The 27293-nt window shown below is 50.5% G+C and overlaps 1 protein-coding gene across 1 annotated transcript; it reads right to left on the bottom strand.

The window, feature by feature from the left end:
* Window positions 1–946: 946 nt before the first annotated feature.
* On the bottom strand, window positions 947–27293 carry LOC144274271 (uncharacterized). The gene is given in 6 exon segments (XM_077832935.1): window positions 947–4247; window positions 21894–23757; window positions 24078–24191; window positions 24755–24881; window positions 25462–25575; window positions 25577–27293. Coding segments are annotated over 6 exon segments (3591 nt in total). The 5' UTR covers window positions 25664–27293; the 3' UTR covers window positions 947–2962.

Below are 27293 nucleotides of genomic sequence, written 5' to 3'. Positions count from 1 at the left end.
GATCTCCCACCCTCTACCCCTCCTGACTATGTCCCACATCCCTGCAGGGATCAGGCGGTAACTTCCTTCCCCATTTCAGTGTCTGCCTCTGGGAGAGTGAATCTAGCTCACACCCTCAGTGTTTGCACTGAGGGATATTGATAATTGTCATTGTTCAAAGAAAAAAAATCAGTTGACAAGGGGTAAAAAAAGGTTAAAATTTAATTGAAAGGAGTGTTCTTGCAAATCAACAATTGTTTCATGAAGCCCTTAATAAATCTGAGCTACGTACTGGCAGACTAATCTAACAGCCAAGTACGTGACCAAACAGCCTTCAGGAACAGAGAAAAAGCCACAACACAGTGTGGGCGATAAAACATTTTCACATTCATAATGTGAAATCCCAGAAAAGCTGGAGACTCAAAATCCAGAAAATGAGTGAACCCATTTTCTTCTAAAGGGGCGAGACCTGTTTTACTTCTCGCATCATTATTTCGTCGTGTTACTTACAGAAGTTTTAGCATCATCATAATAAACCAAAAACTCACAAACCAGCTTCCCAACTACAAATGATCTGGACTAGCCTAGACAAAAACTGAAGGCAATTTTACCAAGAGATGCAAACAGGGCTATGAGATCAGAAAGGTCAAAATGTGCCTTCAGATTAATTTGGATTCCCTTCCTGGTTTGTGACACTTCCTTCTCCAGCCCTCAGGGCTCTGACTTGGGATCACAGACATCAAACCTGTGATTCCTAAGCCTGGAGAGCCAGGGACATGGTGGTAAGTGACAATTTGGGAGCTGGAGGGGTAGAAAGGGGACAGCATAAAACTCTCCATTGCTGGTACAGAGGCTGCTGTGTCGAGTGTGGAGGGTGACGGTGCTGGGGGAAAGAGGGAATCCCTCGGACTCACCCCATTGCCCTGAAATTGCACAGAGGCTAAAACACCACATTTTACTGTCCTGGTTCCCACTTTTTTAGCATCTGTTTAATTCTGGCCCATAAGGGAGAAAATGTACACACACTAAATGCTTTTCAGCACGGCCTTGAGTAATGTGAGACTATCTGGGAATGAGACAATCCAGTCCCAAAAGGGGGAACTCAGGGACTAACAATCACTCTGATCATGGAGGGGATCAGAATAGGTAAGATGCTTAGGGTGAGTTCGTCACACTCTTGGAGTGGTTCACAAGTAGGAGTGCCAACCTCCAGGCAAAAGGTTGTACAAAAGGTTCCCCCCCGACCCCCGCTCTCCTGCTGGTAATAGCTCAACTTAAGTGATCACTCTGGTTACAGTGTGTGTGGTAACACCCATTGTTTCATGTTCTCTGTATATATAAATCTCCACACTGTATTTTCCACAGTATGCATCCGATGAAGTGAGCTGTAGTTCACAAAAGCTTATGCTCAAATAAATTGGTTAGTCTCTAAGGTGCCACAAGTCCTCCTTTTTTTTTTAATAAACAGTTTCCCAAAAGTCTTTTCGGGGTACCCAGATTGTCTCCGGGGAGCTCCGTTTTCTATCCAGGACACTTCTCTGTAAGAGTCCAAACAACCCAGAGGTAAAGGATCTTTCCTTGAATCCATACTTACAGCTTCTTCTCACACAAAAAAAGGCCGACAGGGTCACTACCTGCATGGGTTTTTCCTCTGATGACAGATAGTGAGGAACGCATTTTGATTCTTTGACTGCCGATCCTCACGCCCAACGCCCACTTGCTTTGAAATTAGCTCTTTTCTGTTCAAGTTCTTCATTTGCATTCCACGAGGCTTCTTCCTCGTTTGATGGGTTATTTCGTTACAGGGCTATACACTGTGGAAATGTTCGCTACTACATTATAACACCATATAGTTAAGTGAAAACAATACAAGTAACATCCCATTAGTTGTCATGAAGTTTAAACACCAAATACACTTTATACATTTCACAATCACTTTGATGTATCCTAATACACAAGTGAATGAGCCTAGGGGTCTGGCACCTGCGCTGCCAGCCTCAGAGTGTTTACACCAGGAAATCTGGTGGAGGGCCACAGAGATGCGCTGGCTAATGCCAACAACAAGACCATTGTGACCAGCCGTAGTCAGGGCACTGAGAGAATTTCCCCCATGTATGCAGTTAGCGCCTCCTGGAGCATTGTACACACTGGGACCATCTCAGGGGTTTCTTCCCTGTGCAGATTTGCAGATGCCAGATACTCTACAATATCTTACTGGCTACACAGTAAGATAAGTACGAAGATCTGAGATCTAAGATAAAAGATCCGAGATCTGAGAAAAAAGGATCAGGTCCCAAGAATTTTTCAAGAGATTTTTGCAGCCTCTCGTGAGCAGGCAGTCCTTGGGTGAACAATAGGCTTTTGAAGTAAGCTTCTATTTCCTAAACGTCACCATTAATTAATTACAAGGATTAACATAAGGTAATTATTGATAAAGCAGTTCATAGACAGTTAACCAGAAATTTAAAAGAGACATACAGACAATGACATTATTACACCCAAGTTTCATCTAAATGTTAATATTTCCTGTTGATCTCTGACTTAACAGAATACAGCCCTAGACAGGAACCGCTTGTTTACATTGTTAACTTCTAACAAGATAAAGGTAAACATAGGTAAACTATGGTAACATCTAACAATATAAAGATCTCAGAGTAGCAGCCGTGTTAGTCTGTATCCGCAAAAAGAAAAGGAGGACTTGTGGAAACTTAGAGACTAACCAATTTATTGAGCATAAGCTTTTGCGAGCTACAGCTCACTTCATCGGATGACAATATAAAGGTAAACATATGTAAACAAAGGTAAACTACTCTAGTTACCATCTTCTTCCAGATCTTTAACAATCAAAGTTTACATTTTAAAGTTCTACTCTATATAACGTTGAATGGCCCTAATTACCATTTCCACACTTTTCAAACATATCTCTAAAAGTTGAATCTGGGTCATTTATTCTGCAAGTTTCTTAACTCTTTCTGGCCGTGTGTCACAGAAGTTTAGATTCTGTGTGGATTCTCCCATGTTTAATGAGGTGTGATCTCTGTGTGAAACTTTTCCCACAGTCCAAGCACTTATGGGGTTTCTCTCCTGTGTGGATTGCCTGATGTGTAACAAGGGCTGATCTGTTTGTGAAACTTTTCCCACAATCCAAGCAATTATGGGGTCTCTCTCCTGTGTGGATCCTCTGATGTGTTATAAGATATGATCTCTGTGTGAAACTTTTCCCACAGTCTAAGCACTTATGGGGTCTCTCTCCTGTGTGGATTGCCTGATGTTTAATAAGGTCTGACCTCCATATGAAACTCTTTCCACAGTCCAAGCACTTATGGGGTCTCTCTCCTGTGCGGATTGCCTGATGCTTAAAAAGGTCTGACCTCCATATAAAATTTTTTACACAGTCTAAGCACTTATGAGGGCTCTCTCCTGTGTGGATTGCCTGATGATTAACAAGGGCTGAGGTATTTCTGAAACTTTTCCCACAGTCCAAGCACTTATGGGGTCTGTATCCTGTGTGGATAACCTGATGTTTAACAAGGTCTGACCTCTGTATGAAACTTTTCCCACAGTCTAAACACTTATGGGGTCTCTCTCCTGTGTGGACTGCCTGATGTTTAACAAGGTCTGACCTTTGTATGAAACTTTTCCCACAGTCCAAGCACTTATAGGGTCTCTCTCCTGTGTGGATTACCTGATGTTTAACAAGGTCTGACTTCGATATGAAACTTTTTCCACAATCTAAGCACTTATGGGGTCTCTCTCCTGTGTGGATTGCCTGATGCCTAAAAAGGGCTGATCTGTCTCTGAAACTTTTTCCACAGTCTAAGCACTTATGGGGTCTCTCTCCTGTATGGACTGCCTGATGTTTAACAAGGTCAGACCTCTGTATGAAACTTTTCTCACAGTCCAAGCACTTATGGGGTCTCTCTCCTGTGTGGATTGCCAGATGTTTAACAAGGTCTGACCTACGTATAAAACTTTTCTCACAGTCCAAGCACTTATGGGGTCTCACTCCTGTGTGGATTGCCTGATGTTTAACAAGGTCTGACCTCCATATGAAACTTTTTCCACAGTCCAAGCACTTATGGGGTCTCTCTCCTGTATGGATTGCCAGATGCTGAACAAGGGCTGATCTCCATGTGAAACTTTTCCCACAGTCTAAGCACTTATGGGGTCTTTCTCCTGTGTGGATTGCCTGATGTTTAACAAGGTCTGACCTCTGTATGAAACTTTTTCCACAGTCTAAGCATTTATGGGGTCTCTCTCGTGTTTGGCTTATCTGGTGTGTAATTAGTGCTAACTTCCAATTCAAACATTTCCCGCACTGAAGGGATTGATAGGGTTTCTCTCCCGTGTGCCTTCTCCCATGGCTATTGAGGTCTGAGCGGTTATTGACGCTTTCTCCACAGTCCAAGCATTGAAGGGGTTTCTGTCCAGTATGGATTGTCTGATGTGTCACAAAGTGTGATCTCAGAATGAATCCTTTCTCACATTCGAGGCACTGATAGGGTTTTTCTTCCTTGGGATTTGTCTGCTGGGCTGTGGGATCCTTGTCTCCTCCCCAACATTTAATGGATTCATCCACTTTCTTCTTTGGGTAGTTTCCCAGCAGCCTCTCTGACCTGTGCCAATTTCCCCAGGCTTCTCCCTTTTCCAAGCACTGGGAAAAATTCCCTTCAGCTCTTCCCACAAACGTCCCCTGTGGTTCCACTTTCCCAGGAACGTGCTCATGATGATTCCCCTCCTCGTCCTCACTCCCTCGCTCATCACCTGCTGGGAGAGAGACAATCCAGACAGGAGTCATTGTGCTGGGGAGAAAGAGGAATAGCACCGAGGGAAAACCCAACACGCTAATGCTGCGAAGACAGAGCAATTGGATTCTGCCTCCAAATCCCCCCCCAAACACTCAGAGGGAAGGAAAGGTGGGAAGGAAACTCATGCAGCTAACAGGACGGGTGGAGAGCCGTGAGCGATATCTGCTGACTCCAGCCCTGCTCTGGGTGAGGTAAGGAAGAACTCAGGGCCTTTACTCACACCACATTTTTGGTATTCTCAACATTTTCCTTCATTAGCCAGATGGTTTCTATGTCAGTCCTCACCTGGGCGGGCGCCTCTTGAGATCTCTCTTTCCTCCGAGGCCTGGAGATCGGGCACCCACGGCTCTTCCCCTCGTTCTAGCTGGGTGATCAGCTCAGGTTTGTGGATGGGAAACCCTGCGCAGGGGGTGAAATCAGACCAGATCAGGGTGCATGGAGGGTTGAGAGAGTCTCACACGGCAGCTGTAGATTATAGAACCCATTCCCCTTCAATCTAACCGACCAGGGAAGAACCTGACCAGATTCAGCAATGGAGGCCCTACATTTTCTAATAACTGAGGGGACGGGAATCCCTTACCCAGCGAGGTCACCGTCTCGTAGTTCTCTTGCATGACGTCCCTGTAGAGGGCTCTCTGAGCGGGGTCCAGCAAAGCCCCCTGCCCCTGGGTGAAATACACAGCCACCTCCTCAAAGGTCACCAGCATCTGAAACAACAAGAATCCCCCACTCAGGACCTGCTGCCCCAGCCACAATGCCGCTAGTCACGGGAAAGGAAGAAAAAAAAATAAACATCTCGGAAGCTCTGGGAGGACCAGAGTAGCAGAATCCCACCCCCACCCTTCTCAGAGCAGCCAGGACCCTTCAGGGGGTGGGAAGAAGGTGAGAGCTACTTGTCCCCTCCAGCACACGGAGTCTTCTCATTTCCCACGTGCCTGCCAGCCACAGGCTGACATGGGAAGCAGAGCTCTGAGCCGGGCACGGGGACAGGAACCTTGACTGCTTCCCTTCGTATTTCACAGTAGCCTCTGGCTTGTGGGTTCAGACTCCAGCACTGGGAGTCTGGAAAATGTTCCCAGCCCTGCCCAAGGGGGTTGTGTCCTGTTTGAGAAATGGGGGAATGCCCCCCCCCCCCCCCCCGATCAGTGGCCCTGCTTCATCCTGTGTCTTTCCTGCCCCTCCCCCTCTACAACACACCCCCTGCAGCTCCCTGCAAATCCCCTACCTGAGCTGGCTCCATCACAACCATTTCCATTCCCTGTACCCTGGAAGATGGGACGATCTGCAGCGAAATCTGGACGTGATTCCTCAGCCTGTCAGGGCGAGAGGGGTGATGGGGCGAGGTTACAGAAGCGACGTGAGTCCATTTCACACCCCGATTCCCCCCAGGCTTCCTCCCCGCAGACACACGCTCTGGACTCTGCCATGCTGCCAGGTCAGGCCCCTCCCAGCAGAACTAAACCCACCAGGGACACTTTTAAACCCTCCCAGTAAGAGCATCTCTGCGCCAAATGCTGGAAAAAGAGCAGAATCAAAAGAGCCACTTTGGGGGGTTCCCCATGACATTATCGTGTAACCCCCTGTAGTTACCCCCCATCTCCCCTGCTAGTGCGGTTTTCAGCAGAGTCAGCGACTGGCTTTTCTTCTCTCAGCTCCTCCCCTTCTTCCCAGGAGAGTCAGTCTGCCCTGGGGGTGCAGGGAATGGATCCAGACAGGTCTGGGACCTGGGAACCTCCCTCCCAATTCTTGCTCCTGCTGCCCCTTCCAGTCTCTCCACTCTCCCTTTTTATCTTCTTCCCTCGCCCTGGGAGAACTGCTGACTGCCCCACTGACGTGGGCCTTTGTTCTCATTAGGCAGATCAGCCATTGCCACTGCCACTGCTAACAGGGGTTTGAACCTGGCTGTGTCATGGGGGCAGCAGCTCTGGGACTTGCAGACACACAGGGAGCCCCCTCCCCTTGTAGGCCAAACTCACCAGCAGGTCCCTGAAAGGGGCCCTTTGTGCACAGTCACTTTTCTGCCCGGCCCCAGCCCTGTCCCCCGGGTCTCTCCATCACTTGCAGGCTCCAGCTGAGGAGCTGGTGACCGAAGAGCCAGGGGATGCCCCAGGGACTGGTTCCAGCCACTGGAGAAAGTCCCCACCTAGGCTGGGCACAGAGGGGCTTTAACAGACGTCTCTCCTCTGCTGGGTAAGAAGCAGCATCTCAATCTGGAGTTCCCGGTCAAAATGGTGGAGGCAGGAGCTTGTGACCCAGGGAGCTCAACTCCACAGCGCTGATAACATGAGCAGCAAGAGACGCACACACCAGCCTCCTCCTCGTCCTTAGCAATAACCGGAGCCCTTTGGTGGCAGCAGATAAGGATGAGTCTCCCTGGCCTGCCCCTGCAGCCCCCAGGGACAGGCAGGCAGAGGCTGATCTTTTTCACGAGGAGGGTGGTGAAGCACTGGAACGGGTTACCTAAGGAGGTGGTGGAATCTCCATCCTTAGAGGTTTTTAAGGTCAGGCTTGACAGAGCCCTGGCTGAGACGATTTAGTTCGAGATTTGTCCTGCTTTGAGGAGTGGGTTGGACTAGATACCTCCTGAGGTTCCTTCCAACCCTGAGATTTTATGATCTCATTGGCCCATCCACGCTCACCTCCTGCCAGAGCTAGCAGTGACTTGGGTCTGACAATGGGTCTGGCTGAGATCTGAATCCTGCATGGAAATCAGACCAGGGCCTCGAGCAGCCCCAAACACTCAGGAGACAGACCCCAACATCATGAGTGTGTCTTTTTTATTTTTAAATCAAATCATAAATTGGAAGCAGGGTGTGTGGGGCGGGGAGGAGGCGGCCTGTGGATATTTTCCTTGTCGCTTCTGATTCCTGAGGGGAGAGTCTCCTCAACTCACATGCTTGTTTGACCAGTTCCAGGAAAAAAATTGCCCACTGGCTGCTGGGTGGGGAAGTCCTTCACCCTCTCCTATCCCATGGGGCAGGGGAGCTGCCCTTGTATCTCTCCCCACCCCTCTGCCTTCTCCCTCCCCCAGCCAGTCTGCACTTGCTCTCACCTTCTCCCTCCAGCCTCCCCTCCCCACATCCCCCCTTTCCCTCACTGTGCCCCCCATCACATCCTCCCTCTATTTCATCCTCATTCCCCTCAGCCCAATAATTCTCCTCCTACAGCCTGACTCCCCTGCATTGACCCATCCTCCCTGCCCCCCATCCTGCCCCCTGCATTCCTATCACCCATCTCCTGTCACCTAATGCATCCCTGTTCGCCCCTCCTGCCCACACATCCCAGTGCACCTCTTTAGCCTCCTCCCCCTGCAGCCCGGGTGTAAACGGGAGGCAGAGCTCCACAGAGGGTGGGGGTAAACGTCCCTCTTACCTTCCCTCCAAGCAGTGCCCTTCTTGGGAGCAGGGGCTAAGGCTTAGGAAGGGGGTCCTGGCTAGGCTGGGGTTACTGCACTGGGAGAGGCTCCTGGAGAGCAGCAGGGATGTTCCTGCCTTACAATATAAACCTCTCCTGTCTGCAGCCAGGGATTTTGCTAGGGGAATAACTGTGATTCACTTCCTGCTGCTGGGAATGAGGAACCCCACTGATTACTCCCACATCACTCCAGCTCCTTTTGGGCCCTAGCCATAAACCCATTCAACTGAAACCTCCCTGCCCCAGACCCTGCCCCTCAGAGCTTCCACATCCCTTGACCACAGCACTATGGGGGCATCATCCATAAAAGCCACCAAGTCAATGGGAGAAAAGAAAGGAGACATTCTGATCCCAGGAAGGGGGGAGAAGGGGCATGTCTGTGGGAACCCATGATTGTTCCAGAGAGTCCCCAGTATCAACCAGGATTCAGGGGTGAAGGGGTCCTGGTCCGAAAGAGGCTGCCCAGAACATTAGGGGACACATTGCACGGTGACACTGACTCTGTGTGTGATTCGCTCTGGGAAGAGATTGGATCAGGCAGCAGTTTGTCAGAGACGGTCTCTGGTCTCCACACAAGGCTCGCTGGCGAGCAGCTGCTCCTGGGAGAGTTTTGCACTATTGCACGCATGCGTAATGAATGAGCCATGCATATTTTTAATTTTTTGGGAAGAAAAAGCTTCTGTAAAATTGTTGATGCAGTTCCATCTTTTGCCCATCAGAGGGCGCTGTGGCACAAGAAGAGCAGCAGCTCCCAGCAGAAAATAACTTCTGCAGTTCCATCTTTTGCCCAGCAGAGGGCATGGTGGTAATATAACACAGCAACAGCTCCCAGCCAGCTTGGGAAGAGAGAAAGTCTGCTTTCTTCAAAGCCCCTGTCAGGCCAGGTCAGGAGACAGGGGTTATGGGGAAACAGACAGCGTGGCATGCTGGAGGGGAGCTGGGGGGTCAGACAGGGGCTCATAAGGGCTAGTGGGGGAGGAAAGAGTGGGGCCAGGGGGTGAACGGTAGTGGAGGCAAAGGGCCTCAGAGGGGAGGGAGATGCAGGTCCACATGGTGATGGGGGAGGCGGTGCAGAGCTACATAGGGACAGAGGGTGACTGAGTGGGGGCACAGACACACATGGGGATGGGGAGAGGGTACAGGGACACCTAAGGACAGGGAAGTGGCTGGGTGGGGGCACAGAGCCACATGGGGATGGGGAGGTGGTGTAGGGGCACATGGGATTGGGGGAGTGGGTGTCTGAGTGGGGGTAGAGGGACACATGTGGACGGGGGTGCAAGGACACATGGCAGGGGCAGGAACAGATGGGGACAGGGGCAGATGTGCCTGACTGAATGAGAGAGGCTAGGGGTCAGCCAGGATCTGCATGGGGGAAGCTCCCTAACAATCCCACCCCACTTCCCAAAAAACCCTGTTCCATGCTTTACCCACCCGTACCCCCAAACGCTCCAAGTTCACACCCAGGCTCCTTTCCAGCAATTTACTTCTCTCTCCCTCAGCTCCTCCATTACCCCTTACTCCCCCAAACCTTTATATTGCTTCTCAGGGGCATGGGAAATATGGTTCTGTATGTAGTTTCAAGAAATTATTACTCAGAGTTCTGAATTAATATGCCTAGTAAGGAATCTATTTGTCAAAAAACATTTCCTGAATCTTTTTGTTCTCTGTATTGTTACAGACGTACCTGCAGACTGGTATTTTGAAATAAATTCCCAAAATAATTGAAACTGGTGTGATTATATTCTATTATTTTGATGAATAAAATATGCAGAATTTTGCATAATTTTAAAATATTGTGCTCAGAATTTTTAATTTTTTGGCGCAGAATTCCCCCAGGAGTAACTAGTTCTGGGCCTAATATACAATGCTGTTTCCCCTAACTCGGGCAACAAAGTTGTTATTTGTCAGTGCTTTGCAGCCAAGTTCCCTCTGGTGATTCGCAGAGCTAGATTAACCCATCACCGGGCTCTAGAGAAAACCCCCTTATGTCTGCCCTAGCCACAGTGCCGCTTATGGAGCTGTCCCTGCTAGGCCCCTGGGGTTATTTGTAGGACCACATTAACCCATCACGGGGCTGTTGGCAAAACCTCTCACATCTACCGCACCGCCACGGCTCCCTGCTGGTGTTACAGCACAAAACTGCACCCAGCACAATTTCCTAGCGGTAGCCGTTACCAACATCTAGGTCCAGATGTGCCAGAGAAGTTAGCAGGGCGCATGCTCAAAGGCAGAAACTAAAGTTCCCCAGGTAATATTTACCATGATAATATAGCTGCTGCTGAGTGAGCTTTGGCACCTAGGATGTTCATCAGGAGTTTTGTACGTCTCCGTGGAGCCTAAACTGAGATGTAGGCACCTAATCCCAGATTTATGTGTTTAGCCTGGGGTTTCGGTGCCTATGTGCCATTGTGAATCCAGACCTCAGTCTCTGTAATGTGGCCACATGTAGCAGAAGCACCTGGGTTCATCGGATGTGAAGAACGTCAGGGTCTCCTTCCTTTTACAACGCTGCAGTCAGTGTTGTCAGTAAATGCATCCCACACAGCAGCCACAAGTATGCTCTTGCACTGAGCAGCCCACTGATATCCCAGGGTGTGACAAAGTGGGTATGTTCTTAATGTTTTCTCGGAATACTGTGTGTGTGTGTGCCTCAGTTTCCCCAATGTGTTCCTCAAGCATCAAGGTGGTGGGACAAGTGTGTGTGATCATTGCGGAGACCCCTAGACGGCAGGGGTGACTGCAGACTGGCTGCCTGGGCACAGAAAATGGCTGAACACTCTGTATCCTCATAAGTGGTGGCCGGCACCCGTCCTCTGCAAGGAGCCAGGCAAAGGTGTTGGAGAACAAAGAGAGAGGGGGAGGCCAGGTGACCTGTTTGCCCAGGAAAGAGAGAAAGCATGGAGGAGGGCAGCTGGGTGTGACTGAAGCTGGGCAGCTGGAAGCGGGTCAGTTTCCTGGTTTGGGACTCAGCAGGGAGAGTCCAGGGCTCTGGATCTCCCCCAAGATGGACTTTGCTGAATGATCCTGATTTCTGTGCTAACAAGCTCTGTTCTGTGCTATGTTCCCAACGACTAACAAACCCTTCTGTTTTCCAAGCTGGTTGGGAGTCACTGCTGACTTCAGAGCTGGGGTGCGGCGTAAGGCTTCCCCAGGTGTCTCATCCAGGTGCACTCCCTGCCAGGAGCTCATGGTGTGACAGGGGTGTGAACGCTCCAATGTCAGACCCACGAGGTGCTGAAGCTGAGGCGGCTTCTTGCCCTGGTGCCAGTGTGCCCCGAGGGGAGACACACCGCACTAGAGTCCTGCCTGGCTTCATTGAGAGCAGTCCCAGAGCACCGAGACTGGGACTCCATGACACAGGGCTGTCTTAAACACAGATCTCCCCTCCAATCTCTGATTGCCTCAGCTATCAGGTGAATAAAGAGGGAGCGGCCTGCCAGGTGGACATCCTATACAGATTTGGAAACAAATACAGAGCATGTCTAGTAACTACACCCACAGCCTATTTCTGGATGCTTTTGATGTTTTATGTGAGCTGAAAATACTTTTGCTATGTCTCTCAGGGTGCGTCCTCACACCTATCGCAGCTATAGAGTCACCAATATAATCATCCTCATCTAAGACAAGGGTAACAGACAATGCTGTCTAAGGCCTGGTCTACACGGGGCGGGGGGGGGGAATTGATCTAAGATACGCAACTTCAGCTACGAGAATAGCGTAGCTGAAGTCGACGTATCTTAGATCGACTTAGAATCACTTACTTCGCATCCTCGCGGTGCGGGATCGACGGCCGCTGCTCCCCCGTCGACACCGCTTCCGCCTCTCGCCGTGGTGGAGTTCCGGAGTCGACGGCAGAGTGATCCCCGATAGATCGATCACTACCTGCTGATCCGGCGGGTAGTGTAGACGTACCCTAAGTTACATTTTCCTGGCAGTGCCTAGTTAGTAAGAGAGAAAATTTGTATAGCATGTGGTGAGCAAGCATCTAAAGGCTGAGATCAAAGAGGAATCTTTACATTTTAAAGCACCAAAACCGAGAATCAGGTGGTTCATTCTCATGGGACAAGAGTGCCCCCACTTCATCTAAGTTTCTTATAAAGGGGATCCCTGCACAGCAGGATCTACCATCACTACCCGGCCTTTATTCTCCTGCTCAGGACAGATGTTCTAACCTGCGCAGGGCAGGGATCACTTTACATTTCAACCTTAAAATTTCAATAAATGGGTTGTCAGGCCAAAACTGTGAAATATCGTAATGATGTTTCTACATAGGGACAGGCTCAGGAAAGGTGAGATGAGTGCTTCACTCCTTCTCTTTGGGCTTGAAAAATCTAATGCGGGTTACACCTGGATGATACAAAACTTTTAAAATGTTCAAGACAGATCAAAGGCCTGATAAGTATTAGAATTTGGGGGAAGGTCTCCCGCACTTGTCTGTGGTGACCCTGACTGCCACTGTCAAAATTAAGGCCACCTTAATTCTGAATGAGAGCGTCCACACGGGGTTTACGGTGCTGGGATTTATGTGCATTAACTTCAGCTCTTTAGTGTCTCTCGCAGCACTGGAGCACTCCCACGGCAGCGCTTTGAAGTTTTGAGTGTAGCCATCCCCTTAGTGTCAGATCATGCAGACAAGATGTCAATAAGTAAAGGGAAGGGAATAAGGGAAATTGGAGGGAGGGGGTGGAATCCCCTGCAAATTCCTTTAGTTTTAAGTGCTTCAACTGGTTTTCCAAGGTTGCCCTCACAAATGGGCGCAGACATTCAGACACAGAGCCTGGCAAAGGAGCAGGAGTAGTAGCCACACAATCAGTGCCAGAGTTTTCAGCCCATCAACAATAATGGTTCATTTAACATCGGAGTCAGCAGTATAGTCTGTGTCTATAAGACAATGGGTGTTTATACCATGGGGCAACTAATCTGCATTAGCGATCCCACTGTGAAAACATAAAGGAGGTAAGACATTTTAGTTGCACCAAAAGGTAAACTAGGTGAGGTCAGCACGGTGTCCTCCTGCCTCGCCAATGCAAAGGAGAAACAGTAGAATTTGTTTTAAAATTTTTTGACTTTGGCTGTAATCAGTACACGTGTCAGAATGAAGAACATTCCTGGAATGTATCACAACAAAAAATGTAGCACCCATAAAAGGCTGTGAACTTAAAATAGGTCATTAGTATACAAAATGCTGTAGAAAAATCAACATCAATGCATACAATAAATGACGTCATAGAAAAGTAAAATGTGCATTTAATTCAAGTGTGTGCGGAATGGGGGGGTTACTTACAGAAAAACGGTTTTTAAATCAACTGTCAACTGCAAGTGGTGGTGGGGAATCACATATTTTGGGAAGTGCAAAATGGCATCTGATGTTACAGGACTGTACAGCCATTCTAGGTATATGGACCCTTTGGAAGGGGTAGCAGTAAAAGTGTGAAGCGAGGGCACCCTAAAGGCTCAGACTCCAAAAGATAAATAAAAGGAAAACAAAATTTATTTTTTTCTTTATTTAAATTCTAGACTTTTGGGTGCATAACTCACGGGGTTTGAATTCTTGGGGTTGTCAATCTATCTTGGGGTTGTAGATCTATGCTTAGTAAAAAATACCATAGAAATTTCCTTTTTAGAAGCAATTTATACCAGACACTCTAAGGCCCCTAAGGACAGAATTTTAAAAGGATTTTGGCCACTAGTGGCATATTGCAAAGTATCTAGGTGCCTTGAACCTTGAAAATTCTGGCCGTTAGTGAATATTAGGGAACCAAGTTCTTTACACAAATGGGACATGGGATAAAGCACAAGGGTGCTGGACAGAGAGACAAAGTAATTAGCTAAGGCAAGCCCCATCGGTGGATCAAAGCAAACTGGAGGAGTTTTGAGACCAGCCCATGAAATCAGTCAGCACTGAACTCAAATTACAATATTGCAATAGAAACAGGAAATGTTACCGTGTCACTGTGAGATGTGACTGCTGAAGCTATGAGCAACTATTAATATTTTCCATGATTATTTGCCTTTAAAAATATGAATTCCGTGGCACAATGACGTCCACCTGCACAACATTAATGAAGTTTAGGATGAAGAGCTCAGAGTAATAAAAATACTATTTTTAAAGGTAAATAATTTACAGGAGTGAAACTCCATAGACTGGATTCCAAGGGGAGTCAAACCCAGGGGAATAGGCACAGTGGCAAGGGCTTGGCTACACTTGCGAGTTACAGCACAATAAAGGAGACCCGGGCGCACTAGCTCACTCCTCGTCCACACGGGCAAGGCACGTAGAGCGCTCTGACTCTGCGGCAACAGAGCTGCTGGTACGCCACCTCGGCGAGGGGAATAACCTTTGCTGCACCCCGCTGGAGTGCCGCAGCGCCAGTGTGGACCAGGGGTTGCATTACAGCGCTCTGATCAGCCTCCGGAAATGTCCCATAATCCCCTTAAGTCAAGTGGCCTCTCTTGTCATTGTTTTTGAATCGCTGCAGGAATGCAGATACGCCCTGTGAAAGCTCCGTTTCTGACAGCCGGCTGCTTCGCTGCTCCGAGACAAAGCAGCCACTACTGTGGAGCGCTGTGTGAGAGAGAGCGAGGCGGGGGCGGAGGGGGGGTCTGCTGCTGTCTGAGCTGACAAGACAGCCTGCTGACTGCTCTCAGCCCCCCCCCAACCCACTCCCTCTCCCCCCACATACACACAACACACTCCCTGTCACACTCCACCCCCGCACCCCATTTGAAAAGCACGTTGCAGCCACTTGCATGCTGGGAGAGCTGCCCATAATGCACCGCTCCCAATGCAGCTGCAAGTGCTGCAAATGTGGCCACGCCCAGGGCGCTTGGAGCTGTCAGTGTGGACAGACTGCGGCGCCTTCCCTGCCGCGCTCTCCGAGGGCTGGTTGAACTCAAAGCGCTCTACACCGGCAAGTGTAGCCAAGCCCTCAGACACACTGATGACGCGCTGGGCGGCTTTAAGCAAACATATAAACTGTGAACCAGATTCTTTTAAACACTAAAAACAAGTGTGACAATTATTGGGGAGGGGGGCGGGGGTCTGTAAATATTTCCCTGGATCAAGCCTCCTTTAGCAGCTCAGAAACATCGTATACAGGAGGGGAGAGGGGCCCTGTCCAGGCTCTGCGATGCACTGGGCCTTTAAGGACACGGCCTGGGGAAATGGGAGCTGAGATCCTGTCAAAAGGGGGAGGAAAAGCCCCTCTGCCCCCGCCCCCCCTTATTTTTGCAACCACGGCAGCTGGCTCACTCCATTGGGGGGGGGGCTTTTACTCCTCTGCCCCCACCCACCATTCCTGGGTTACCCCCTCTGCCCTGTCTGGTACGGCCTGTACCCCGGCTCTCACTCCGATCTGTCGTCCCTGCCCCAGCCGGGCTCCGCACACGCCGGGGGCTGGCGGCAGCTTTCCCGGGCCCGGGGCAGGGAATCGCAGCCGGCTCCGCGGGGAGCAGCCCGGGGCCAAACCCGCCCCCTGCAGCCCAGATGTGACGGGGGGGGCGGGTCTCTCTTACCTTCCCTCCGAGCGGGGCCCCCGGGGCAGGGGCCGGGCCGGGAAGGGGCCCTGGCCGGGCTGGGGGCTCTGCCCTGGGAGAGGCTCCCGGGGAGCAGCCCGGGGCCAAACCCGCCCCCTGCAGCCCGGGGGTGACGGGGGGGGGGCGGGTCTCTCTTACCTTCCCTCCGAGCGGGGCCCCCCGGGGCAGGGGCCGGGCCGGGAAGGGGCCCTGGCCGGGCTGGGGGCTCTGCCCTGGGAGAGGCTCCCGGGGAGCAGCGGGCAGGGCCCGGCTGGAGGTTCCCCTCTCCCGGCTGCAGCCCGGGCTCCGGGCTCCCAGCACCAGCCGCCGGGGCTCGGGGATCTCGCCGGGAGCCAGAGCCACCGCAGCGGCTGCGAGTCACTTCCTGGGCCAGGCCTGAGCCCCGCGATCCTCCCCCCAGAGCCGCCCCCCAGCCGCTCCTGGGTCCTAGCGATCAACCCATCGCGCTGCAGACTCCTGCCCTACAACCTGCCTCTTGCGGGCCCCACCTCCCCTGGGCTCCAGCAGCTTCTCTCCACATTAACGGGGCATCGTGCATAGAAGCCACCCTGTTAGTGACTGGACAGAACGGATCCATCCAGACCCCAGGGAGGGGGGAGAAGGGGCGTTTCTAATGGAAATTGGGGATTGTTCCAGAGAGTCCCCAATATTCTCAAGCACGTGGGGGTGAGAGGTCCTGGTCCTAGAGAGGCTGCCCAGAGCCCTAGCAGCAGGAGACACATTTCTCGGGGACGCTGACTCTGTGTGACACCTCACCCTAGACATAGGAATGTCGTTTTTCCAGTGCTTAATTTGTGCCAGGGCTTCCCAGGGGTGAGCCCCAGACAGCACCTCTGGGCCTGGCAGTTCATAGCCCCCGTACCTCTGGGCCTGGCACTTCAGAGCCCCCACCAGTGGTGCGGGAACACTTTGGATACTGGGGGTGCTGAAGGTCAGTGCCTTTATCCCTGTCCCTTTATCCCCCACCCTTCCGAGCCGGCAGCAGGGACCTGGGGGTGGGGGGCCAGCAGCTGGGCCCTGGAGGGCCAGCAGACGGGGCGCAGGGTGCCAGCAGCGGAGCCCTGGCTAAAGCCCTAGGGTGCTGCAGCACCCACTGTACCACTAGTTCCCACGCTTATGGGCCCAGCACCTCTGGGCTGGGCAGTTCAAAGCCCCGGCACCTCTGGGCTTGCTGCATCAATTACAAATGTAAAAAAAAAAAAAATCCCCCTGGGAGTTTCTGCCATAGGACTTGGAAGGGTGAAGAGAATGTATTTACATCTCAGGTAAACAGACCCCTCAAGCTATAGAGAGAGGGTGTGACCCCATCCGTTGCACCAGAGGGGGCAGGAACTAAACATTTTGCATTTTAGCAGACACCCAGCTCTGGCGGGGGAGAAAGAAGCAGGACCCTGCCCTGAAAACAGAGGGCCTGTCGCCTGGCTCACAGCTCGAAATAGACTTTTGTCTGAAGGTCACCCTCAGAAGAATCCTTTTCAAAGGTTCATTGGATTCTGGAAGAGATCAATCCAGCCACTGTGTTTAAATGGAACTGTTCAGTGACTCTGGGGAAAAGTAACACACTGTTGCACATTGACTCCTTAAAGGGAGAACACCCTTAACATTCCTCTGACTGTTCCAGGACAGGGCTGGACTTTACAGAACACCCCTTCCTGGGGACCTTCAGGCCTGGGCAGAGTCGGGGCTCTGAAACCTGGAAAGTGGGGAGGATCTCGGACCCCAGGCTCCAGCCCCTGCATCTGCTCTGCTAATTTTATCCGTACAGCCCGAGCCCCTCTCCCCGCCCTCCTCCCCAACCAGAGTCAGCTGACCCCCACTCTGAGACTTGTTGCAGTGTCTTCTTTTGCTTGTGTTTTTGTTTTATTTTTGCAGTGTAGATAGACATACCCTGAATGAGGCAGGGTCCTGTGTTAATGAGCGCTGCAGTGTGTGATCCTGTCATTAAAGATCATATAATAATGCACAGACACAAGGGGGCTGAATTAACAAGGCCCAGACATCCTTGATTCTGGCCCTGCCTCAGACTGCTTGACTTTGCACCATTCAGAACATCCTTTTACTGGAATATTTTGAGGGTAAAGTGGATAGAAATCCCCTCCAGTTTTCCTGCTCTACCATAGAATTATTGAATAGGAACATATTACATCCTCCAATAGTCAAAAATTGCAGTACACATTTTCCCTTTTATTCACTTACTCAATTTTACTGCACTCCACTCAGATGTTGATCACTCTCTCTCTGTTGAAGGATTACTAATATAATCTCTGCATAAAGGTCACTTATTTTTCCTTTAAATACCCACTTGATACAAAACCTTTCTGATTTTTGCTTTTTTCCTGTCGACTTAGCCAATTTGTGTAAATCTTCTCAGATTTTTCCTCATTATCAAATGCTGCTATAAATTCTCCTCGACCTTCACAGATTATTTCTCTCTGGAATTACTGAATAATACCAAATTCCCTCAGTTTGGGAGGAAATTGACTGTGCTGAGTCATTCTCACAGCGGGGGGTTGGGGTTTAAACCAGACAAGGATCAACTTTCCCAGCGACATTTGAAAATGGAGATGTTTCCTCCCTGTTCGAGGAGCTGTGGTGTTGATATGGGGATGTCTCATTCCCAGCGGTGGGTAAGACGTTAACAAATCCCTCATTCATCGCTCCAGCATTAAACAGAGAAGTGGGGTTTGGCTACAGTTAGCACGGCATCCTCTCATGGTAAAAACAAGCTGGATAGAATCTGTTGCCATAGGGGGGAAATCCCTGCTTCACAGTCTTTTAGGTGCCTTAAGGATGGTACTAACTGTGCTTTTGAGGGGAAAAGAGAATAAATGAGGTGAGACAGGTTGGAGCTGTGGCTGGAGTCCAATCCTGCTCCCTATGAGACAAAAGAAAACAACGACCCACAAAAGGGGAGAGAAAAGCTCAGCAAAGAGAAATCTCAGCCTCTGGTGCCGGGGCTCAGTCTCCCTTGCAGCCTCACTGCAGGAGAAAGCTGGGCACGGCCTGCCGGCTGATCAGCCCCTCTGAGACGTGGCAAACTTCTCTCCGCATTGGGCTGGCTAAGGCATTGCTTGGAGCTGCCTCTCTGGTCACAGGCTACCGGCACTGGTGCAAAATGTGGCGCTGTCTTGCGGGGCTGAGCCGGACGTGCAGGAGAGAGAAGGCAAAAGGAGAGGGAGAGAGCAGAAGAAATGGGGGCGGGGGGGATGATGCATGTGAGATTTCAGCTATAACATTCCCTCTCATCTCCACAATCTTTCAGCCTCTAGCCCCAGTGATTGCAACGGGACCGGGGTAGAATTAGGCCAGTGGTGAGGTAATTAGGCCGCTGTGCGGCCGTGCAGCAGGCTATTTAGCGCCGCGCAGGGAACCCACCGGGACTCGGGGACCTGCCGCGGCCGGGAGACGGGCGCCCCTCCCCCGGCCCCATCCTACTCCGGACCCCAACCTGCCATTGCCAGGGCCGCCACCCAGCTCCAAGTATGCTGTGGTCCAGACCTGCTGCATCTGGCGTGCACCTACCCCATCCTGGCCCGGCCCCACCCCAGCCGCAGCGGCCTGGCCCAGCCCCGAACCTGAACCTGGGCGGCCCAGCCCAGAGCCAGCCGGAGCCACGGTGCCATAGCGTGGCCCGGACACAGCTGCGGCAGCCCGGCCTGAACCGAGCTGTAGTGGCGTGGCCTAGCCAAGCCCGAACCCAGGCAGCCTGGCCTGGAGCCAGCCGTGCTGGCCTGGCCCGGACCCAGCCGCAGTTGGGGCAGCCCTCCCTGAATCTAGCCCTGGCCCAGACCTGCAGGGATATTGATAGTTGTCCTTGTTCAAAGAAAAAAAATCAGTTGACAAGGGGTAAAAAAGGTTAAAATTTAATTGAAAAGGAGTGTTCTTGCAAATCAACATTTGTTTCATGAAGCCCTTAATAAATCATAGCTACGTCCTGGCAGACTAATCTAACAGCCAAGTATGTGACCAAACAGCCTTCGGGAACTGAGAAAAAGCCACCACACAGGCTGGTCGATAAAACATTTTCACATTCTTAATGTGAAATCCCAGAGAAGCTGGAGACTCAAAATCCAGAAAATGAGTGAACCCATTTTCTTCTAAAGGGGCGAGACCTGCTTTACTTCTCGCATCATTATTTCGTCGTGTTACTTACAAAAGTTTTAGCATCATCATAATAAACCAAAAACTCACAAACCAGCTTCCCATCTACAAATTATCTGGACTAGCCTAGACAAACACTGAAAGCAATTTTACCAAGAGATGCAAACAGGGCTATGAGATCAGAAAGGTCAAAATGTGCCTTCAGATTCATTTCTGGTTTGTGACACTTCCTTCTCCACCCCTCAGGGCTCTGATTTGGGATCACAGACATCAAACCTGTGATTCCTAAGCCTGGAGAGCCAGGGACATGGTGGTAAGTGACAATTTGGGAGCTGGAGGGGTAGAATGGGGACAGGATAAAACTCTCCATTGCTGGGACAGAGGCTGCTGTGTCGAGTGTGGAGGGTGACGGTGCTAGGGGAAAGAGGGAATCCCTCGGACTCACCCCATCGCCCTGAAACTGCACAGAGGCTAAAACACCACATTTTACTGTCCTGGTTCCGACTTTTTTAGCATCTGTTTAATTCTGGCCCATAAGGGAGAAAATGTACACACACTAAATGCTTTTCAGCATGGCCTCGAGTAATGTGAGACTATCTGGGAATGAGACAATCCAGTCCCAAAAGGCGGAACTAAGGGACTAACAATCACTCTGATCATGGAGGGGATTAGGATAAGATGCTCAGGGTGAGTTTGTCACACTCTAGGAGTGGTTCACAACTAGGAGTGCCAACCTCCAGGCAGCCTGGCAGAAAACCAGGCAGACACCTCAAGCTGGTGGGACATTCTGTAATTAGATTTCACCAGGCCAGTGACATATGTGAACTCCTGGATCACTATCCCTGTCTTACCCTAGACTCACAGACAGTACTCTTTGACTCTCCAGTCTGTCTTGCCACCCAGACAAACTGGACTTTGTGATAAAAGGTCACTTAAACCAAAAATCACATCACATCACGTTGCTCCCAGTCCCAGGAGACCAGTCACTTACCCCAGAGTAATTGGTACCCTAGATCTTACACCAACATCAACGCTGGCAGCCAATTCTGTAGTAAACCAACTGAAGGTTCATTAGCTAAGGAAAGGAAGTGAGAGCTATTGAGAGGATAAAGCAGGTAAAATGTACGCACAGGTGAGTCAGTTTGTAATTCCAAAGGGTGGCAGTGATATAATAAACTGACAGTTTCCCCAAAGTCTTTTCGGGGTACCCAGATCGTCTCTGGGGAGCTCCGTTTTCTATCCAGGACACTTCCCTGGAAGAGTCCAAACAGTCCAGAGGTAAAGGATCTTTCCTTGAATCCATGCTTACGGCTTCTTCTCACACAAAAAAAGGCTGACAGGGTCACTACCCACACAGGTTTTTCCTCTGATGACAGAGAGGGAGGAAGGCATTTTGATTCTTTGACCGCCGATCCTCACGCAATATGCCCACTTGCTTTGAAATTAGCTCTTTTCTGTTCAAGTTCTTCATTTGCATTCCACGAGGCTTCTTCCTCGTTTGATGCGTTATTTCGTTACAGGTTTAAGAAGATCTGAGATAAAAGGATCAGGTCCTAAGAATTTTTCAAGAGATTTTTGCAGCCTCTCGTGAGCAGGCAGTCCTTGGGTGAACAATAGGCTTTTGAAGTAAGCTACTATTTCCTAAACGTCACAGGTAATTAATTACAAGGATTAACATTAGGTAATTATCCATAAAGCAGTTCACAGACAGTTAACCACAAACTTTAAAGAGACATACAGAAAATGACATTATTACACTCAAGTTTCATCTAAATGTTAATATTTCCTGTTGATCTCTGACAACAGAATACAGCCCTAGACAGGAACCGTTTGTTTACATTGTTGACCTCCAACAAGATAAAGGTAAACACAGATTACTACACTTACCATCTTCTTCCAGATCGTTGACAATAAAAGTTTACATTTCAAACTTCTAGTCTATCTAACGTGGAATGGCCCTAATTACCATTTCCACACTTTTCGAACATGTCTCCAAAAGTTGAGTCTGAGTCAATTATACTGCAAGTTTCTTAACCCTTTCTGGCCGTGTGTCACAGAAGTTTAGCTCCTGTGTGGATTCTCCCATGTTTAATGAGGTGTGATCTCTGTGTGAAACTTTTCCCACAGTCCAAGCACTTATGGGGTCTCTCTCCTGTGTGGATTGCCTGATGTCTAACAAGAGCTGATCTGTTTGTGAAACTTTTCCCACAATCCAAGCAATTATGGGGTCTCTCTCCTGTGTGGATCCTCTGATGTGTTATAAGATATGATCTCTGTGTGAAACTTTTCCCACAGTCTAAGCACTTATGGGGTCTCTCTCCTGTGTGGATTGCCTGATGTTTAATAAGGTCTGACCTCCATATGAAACTCTTTCCACAGTCCAAGCACTTATGGGGTCTCTCTCCTGTATGGACTGCCTGATGTTTAACAAGGTCTGACCTCCATACAAAACTTTTTAAACAGTCTAAGCATTTATGAGGGCTCTCTCCTGTGTGAATTGCCTGATGTGTAACAAGGGCTGATGTATTTCTGAAACTTTTCCCACAGTTGAAGCACTTATGGGGTCTGTATCCTGTGTGGATTACCTGATGTTTAACAAGGTCTGACCTCTGTATGAAACTTTTCCCACAGTCCAAGCACTTATGGGGTCTGTATCCTGTGTGGATTGCCTGATGTTTAACAAGGTCTGACCTCCGTATGAAACTTTTCCCACAGTCCAAGCATTTGTAGGGTCTCTCTCCTGTGTGGATTGCCTGATGTTTAACAAGGTCTGACCGCCGTATGAAACTTTTCCCACAGTCCAAGCACTTATGGGGTCTCTCTCCTGTGTGGAATGCTTGATGTTTAACAAGGTCTGACCTCCATATGAAACTTTTTCCACAGTCTAAGCACTTATGGGATCTCTCTCCTGTGTGGATTGCCTGATGCTTAAAAAGGGCTGATCTGTCTCTGAAACTTTTGGCACAGTCTAAGCACTTAAGGGGTCTCTCTCCTGTATGGACTGCCTGATGTTTAACAAGGTCTGACCTCTGAATGAAACTTTTCTCACAGTCCAAGCACTTATGGGGTCTCTCTCCTGTGTGGATTGCCAGATGTTTCACAAGGTCTGACCTACGTATAAAGCTTTTCTCACAGTCCAAGCACTTATGCGGTCTCTCTCCTGTGTGGATTGCCTGATGTTTAACAAGGTCTGACCTCCATATGAAACTTTTTCCACAGTCCAAGCACTTATGGGGTCTCTCTCCTGTGTGGATTGCTTGATGTTGAACAAGGGCTGATCTCCATGTGAAACTTTTCCCACAGTGCAAGCACTTATGGGGTCTCTCTCCTGTGTGGATTGCCTGATGTTTAACAAGGTCTGACCTCTGTATGAAACTTTTCCCACAGTCTAAGCATTTATGGGGTCTCTCCCATGTTTGGCTTATCTGATGTGTAATTTGTGCTGACTTGAAATTGAAACATTTCCAGCACTCAAGGGATTGATAGGGTTTCTCTCCTGTGTGGCTTCTCCCATGGCTATTGAGGTCTGAGCGGTTATTGACGCTTTGTCCACAGTCCAAGCATTGAAGGGGTTTCTGTCCAGTATGGATTGTCTGATGTGTCACAAGGTGTGATCTCAGAATGAATCCTTTCCCACATTCGAGGCACTGATAGGGTTTTTCTTCCTTGGGATTTGTCTGCTGGGCTGTGGGATCCTTGTCTCCTCCCCAACATTTAATGGATTCATCCACTTTCTTCTTTGGGTGGTTTCCCAGCAGCCTCTCTGACGCGTGCCAATATCCCCAGGCTTCTCCCTTTTCCAAGCACTGGGAAAAATTCCCTTCAGCTCTTCCCACAAATGTCCCCTGTGGTTCCATTTCCCCAGGAACGTGCTCATGATGATTCCCCTCCTCCTCCTCACTCCCTCGTTCATCACCTGCTGGGAGAGAGACAATCCAGACAGGAGTCATTGTGCCGGGGAGAAAGAGGAATAGCACCGAGGGAAAACCCAACATGCTAATGCTGTGAAGACAGAGCAATTGGATTCTGCCTCCAAATCCCCCCCAAACACTCAGAGGGAAAGTGGGAAGGAAACTCGTGTAGCTAACAGGACGGGTGGAGAGCTGTGAGCTATATCTGCTGTCTCCAGCCCTGCTCTGGGTGAGGTAAGGAAGAACTCAGGGCCTTTACTCACACCACATTTTTGGTATTCTTAACATTTTCCTTCATTAGCCAGATGGTTTCTATGTCAGTCCTCACCTGGGCGGGCGCCTCTTGAGATCTCTCTTTCCTCCGAGGCCTGGAGATCGGGCACCCACGGCTCTTCCCCTCGTTCCAGCTGGGTGATCAGCTCAGGTTTGGGAATGGGAAACCCTGCACGGGGGTGAAATCAGACCAGATCAGGGTGCATGGAGGGTTGAGAGAGTGTCTGTCATAAAGGGCATTCCATGTCCCGGTATTGTGCTGGGAGAATCTGGAATCCAAGGGGACGGGAACATGTCACTGAGCCCCCTTGGGGGAGAGAGACTTCTGGAAAGATGGGGAGAATTGTTACGCCCTCACTAGCAGTTCCCAGGATCTGTGCACTTTGGGGGCTTTGCTGATGCACACACAGCTCTAGAGTTAAACCCCTGCCTATTTCTAAACCTCCCTATGGCTGGAGTAATTCTCTGTGCGACTGAGAAACAATACAGATTGGAGAATACATGGCTTCTCCCTCTTGAAAGCTGGAGGGATGGGGATGGTTTTGCACGTCCATTATGTCTGACACCCTTATCCCACTGGTGAGGGTATGGAGATGCAGGTCTCTCTCACAGGGCAGCTGTGGATTATAGAACCCATTACCCTTCAATCTAACTGACCAGGGAAGAACCTGACCAGATTCAGCAATGGAGGCCCTACATTTTCTAATAACTGAGGGGACGGGAATCCCTTACCCAGAGAGGTCACCGTCTCATAGATCTCTTGCATGACGTCCCTGTAGAGGGCTCTCTGACCAGCATCCAGCAGAGCCCCCTGCCCCTGGGTGAAATACACAGCCACGTCCTTGAAGGTCACCGGCATCTGAAACAACAAGAGTCCCCCGCTCAGCACCTGCTGCCCCAGCCACAATCCCACTAGTCACGGGAAAGGAAGAAAGAAAAAATAGAATCACCTCGGAAGCTCTGGGAGGACCAGAGTAGCAGAATTCCTCCCCCACCCTGCTCAGAGCAGCCCGGAGGCTTCAGGGGGTGGGAGAAGGTGAGAGCTGCTTGTCCCTCAACAGAAGACGGAGAGGGCAGGGTCTTCTCATTTCCCACACACCTGCCAGCCACAGGCTGATACGGGAAGCAGAGCTCTGAGCCGGGGACAGGGACAGGATTCCCGACAGCTTCCCTTCGTATTTCACAGCAGCCCCTGGCTAGTCAGTTCAGGCTCCAGCACTGGGAGTCTGGAAAATGTACCCAGCCCTGCCCAATGGGGTTGTGTACTGTTTGAGAAATAGGGGAATGTCCCGCCGCGCCCCCCCCCCCCCAACTGTCAATGGGCTTGCTCAGAAAATCAGCAGGTATATCTCACCCTGTCCCCTCCCTGCTTCACCCTGTGTCTTTCCTGCCCCTCCCCCTCTACAACACCCCCCTGCAGCTCCCTGAAAATCCCCTACCTGAGCTGGCTCCATCACAACCATTTCCATTCCCTGTACCCTGGAAGACGGGACGATCTGCAGCGAAATCTGGACGTGATTCCTCAGCCTGTCAGGGCGAGAGGGGTGATGGGGGGAGGTTACAGAAGAGACTTGAGTCCATTTCACACCCCGATTCCCCCCAGGCTCCCTTCCTGCAGACACATGCTCTGGACTCTGCCATGCTGCCAGGTCAGGCCCCTCCCAGCAGAACTAAACTCACCGGGGACACTTTTAAACCCTCCCAGTAAGAGCATCCCTGCGTCAAATGCTAGAAAAAGAGGAAATCGAAAGAACCACTTTGGGGGCTCCCCATGACATTATCGTGTAACCCCCTCTAAAGCTACCCCCCTTCTCTCCAGATAGTGAGGTGTTCAGCAGAGTCAGCAACTGGCTTTTCTTCTCTCAGCTCCTCCCCTTCTTCCCAGGAGAGTCACTCTGCCCTGGGGGTGCAGGGAATGGATCCAGACAGGTCTTGGACCTGGCAAACTCCCTCCCCACTTCTTGCTCCTGCTGCCCCTTCCAGTCTCTCCTTTCTCCCTTTTTATCTGCTTCCCTAGTCCTGGGAGAACTTCTGACTGCCCCATTGTCTTGAGCCTTTCCTCTCATTAGGCAGATCAGCCACTGCTAACAGGGGTTTGAACCTGGCTGTGTCCATGGGCACAGCAGCTCTGGGACTTGCAGACACACAGGGAGCCCCCTTCCCACGTAGGCCAAACTCACCAGCAGGTCCCTGAAAGGGGCCCTTTGTGCAGAGTCACTTTTCTGCCCGGCCCCAGCCCTGTCCCCCGGGTCTCTCCATCACTTGCAGGCTCCAGCTGAGGAGCTGGTGACCGAAGAGCCAGGGGATGCCCCAGGGACTGGTTCCAGCCACTGGAAAAAGTCCCCACCTAGGCTGGGCACAGAGGGGCTTTAACAGACATCTCTCCTCTGCTGGGTATGAAGCAGCATCTCAATCTGGAGTCCCCGGCTGAAATGGATGAGGCAGCAGCTTGTGACCCAGGGAGCTCAACTCCACAGCGCTGATAACATGAGCAGCAAGAGACGCACACACCAGCCTCCTCCTCGTCCTTAGCAATAACCGGAGCCCTTTGGTGGCAGCAGATAAGGATGAGTCTCTCTGGTCTGCCCCTGCAGCCCCCAGGGACAGGCAGGCAGAGGCTGATCTTTTTCACGAGGAGGGTGGTGAAGCACTGGAACGGGTTACCTAAGGAGGTGGTGGAATCTCCATCCTTAGAGGTTTTTAAGGTCAGGCTTGACAGAGCCCTGGCTGAGACGATTTAGTTCGAGATTTGTCCTGCTTTGAGGAGCGGGTTGGACTAGATACCTCCTGAGGTTCCTTCCAACCCTGAGATTTTATGATCTCATTGGCCCATCCACGCTCACCTCCTGCCAGAGCTAGCAGTGACTTGGGTCTGACAATGGGTCTGGCTGAGATCTGAATCCTGCATGGAAATCAGATCAGGGCCTCGAGCAGCCCCAAACACTCAGGAGACAGACCCCAACATCATGAGTGTGTCTTTTTTATTTTTAAATCAAATCATAAATTGGAAGCAGGGTGTGCGGGGCGGGGAGGAGGCGGCCTGTGGATATTTTCCTTGTTGCTTCTGATTCCTGAGGGGAGAGTCTCCTCACCTCACATGCTTGTTTGACCAGTTCCAGGAAAAAAATTGCCCATGGCTGCTGGGTGGGGAAGTCCTTCACCCTCTCCTACCCCATAGGGTGGGGAAGCTGCCCTTGTATCTCTCCCCACGCCTCTGCCTTCTCCCTCCCACAGCCAGTCTGCACTTGCTCTCACATTCTCCCTCCAGCCT

This window comes from Eretmochelys imbricata, chromosome 14 (assembly GCF_965152235.1).
Source record: "Eretmochelys imbricata isolate rEreImb1 chromosome 14, rEreImb1.hap1, whole genome shotgun sequence".
Classification (NCBI taxonomy): Eukaryota; Metazoa; Chordata; order Testudines; family Cheloniidae; genus Eretmochelys; species Eretmochelys imbricata.
This window is presented reverse-complemented; position numbering and strand designations above follow the sequence as displayed.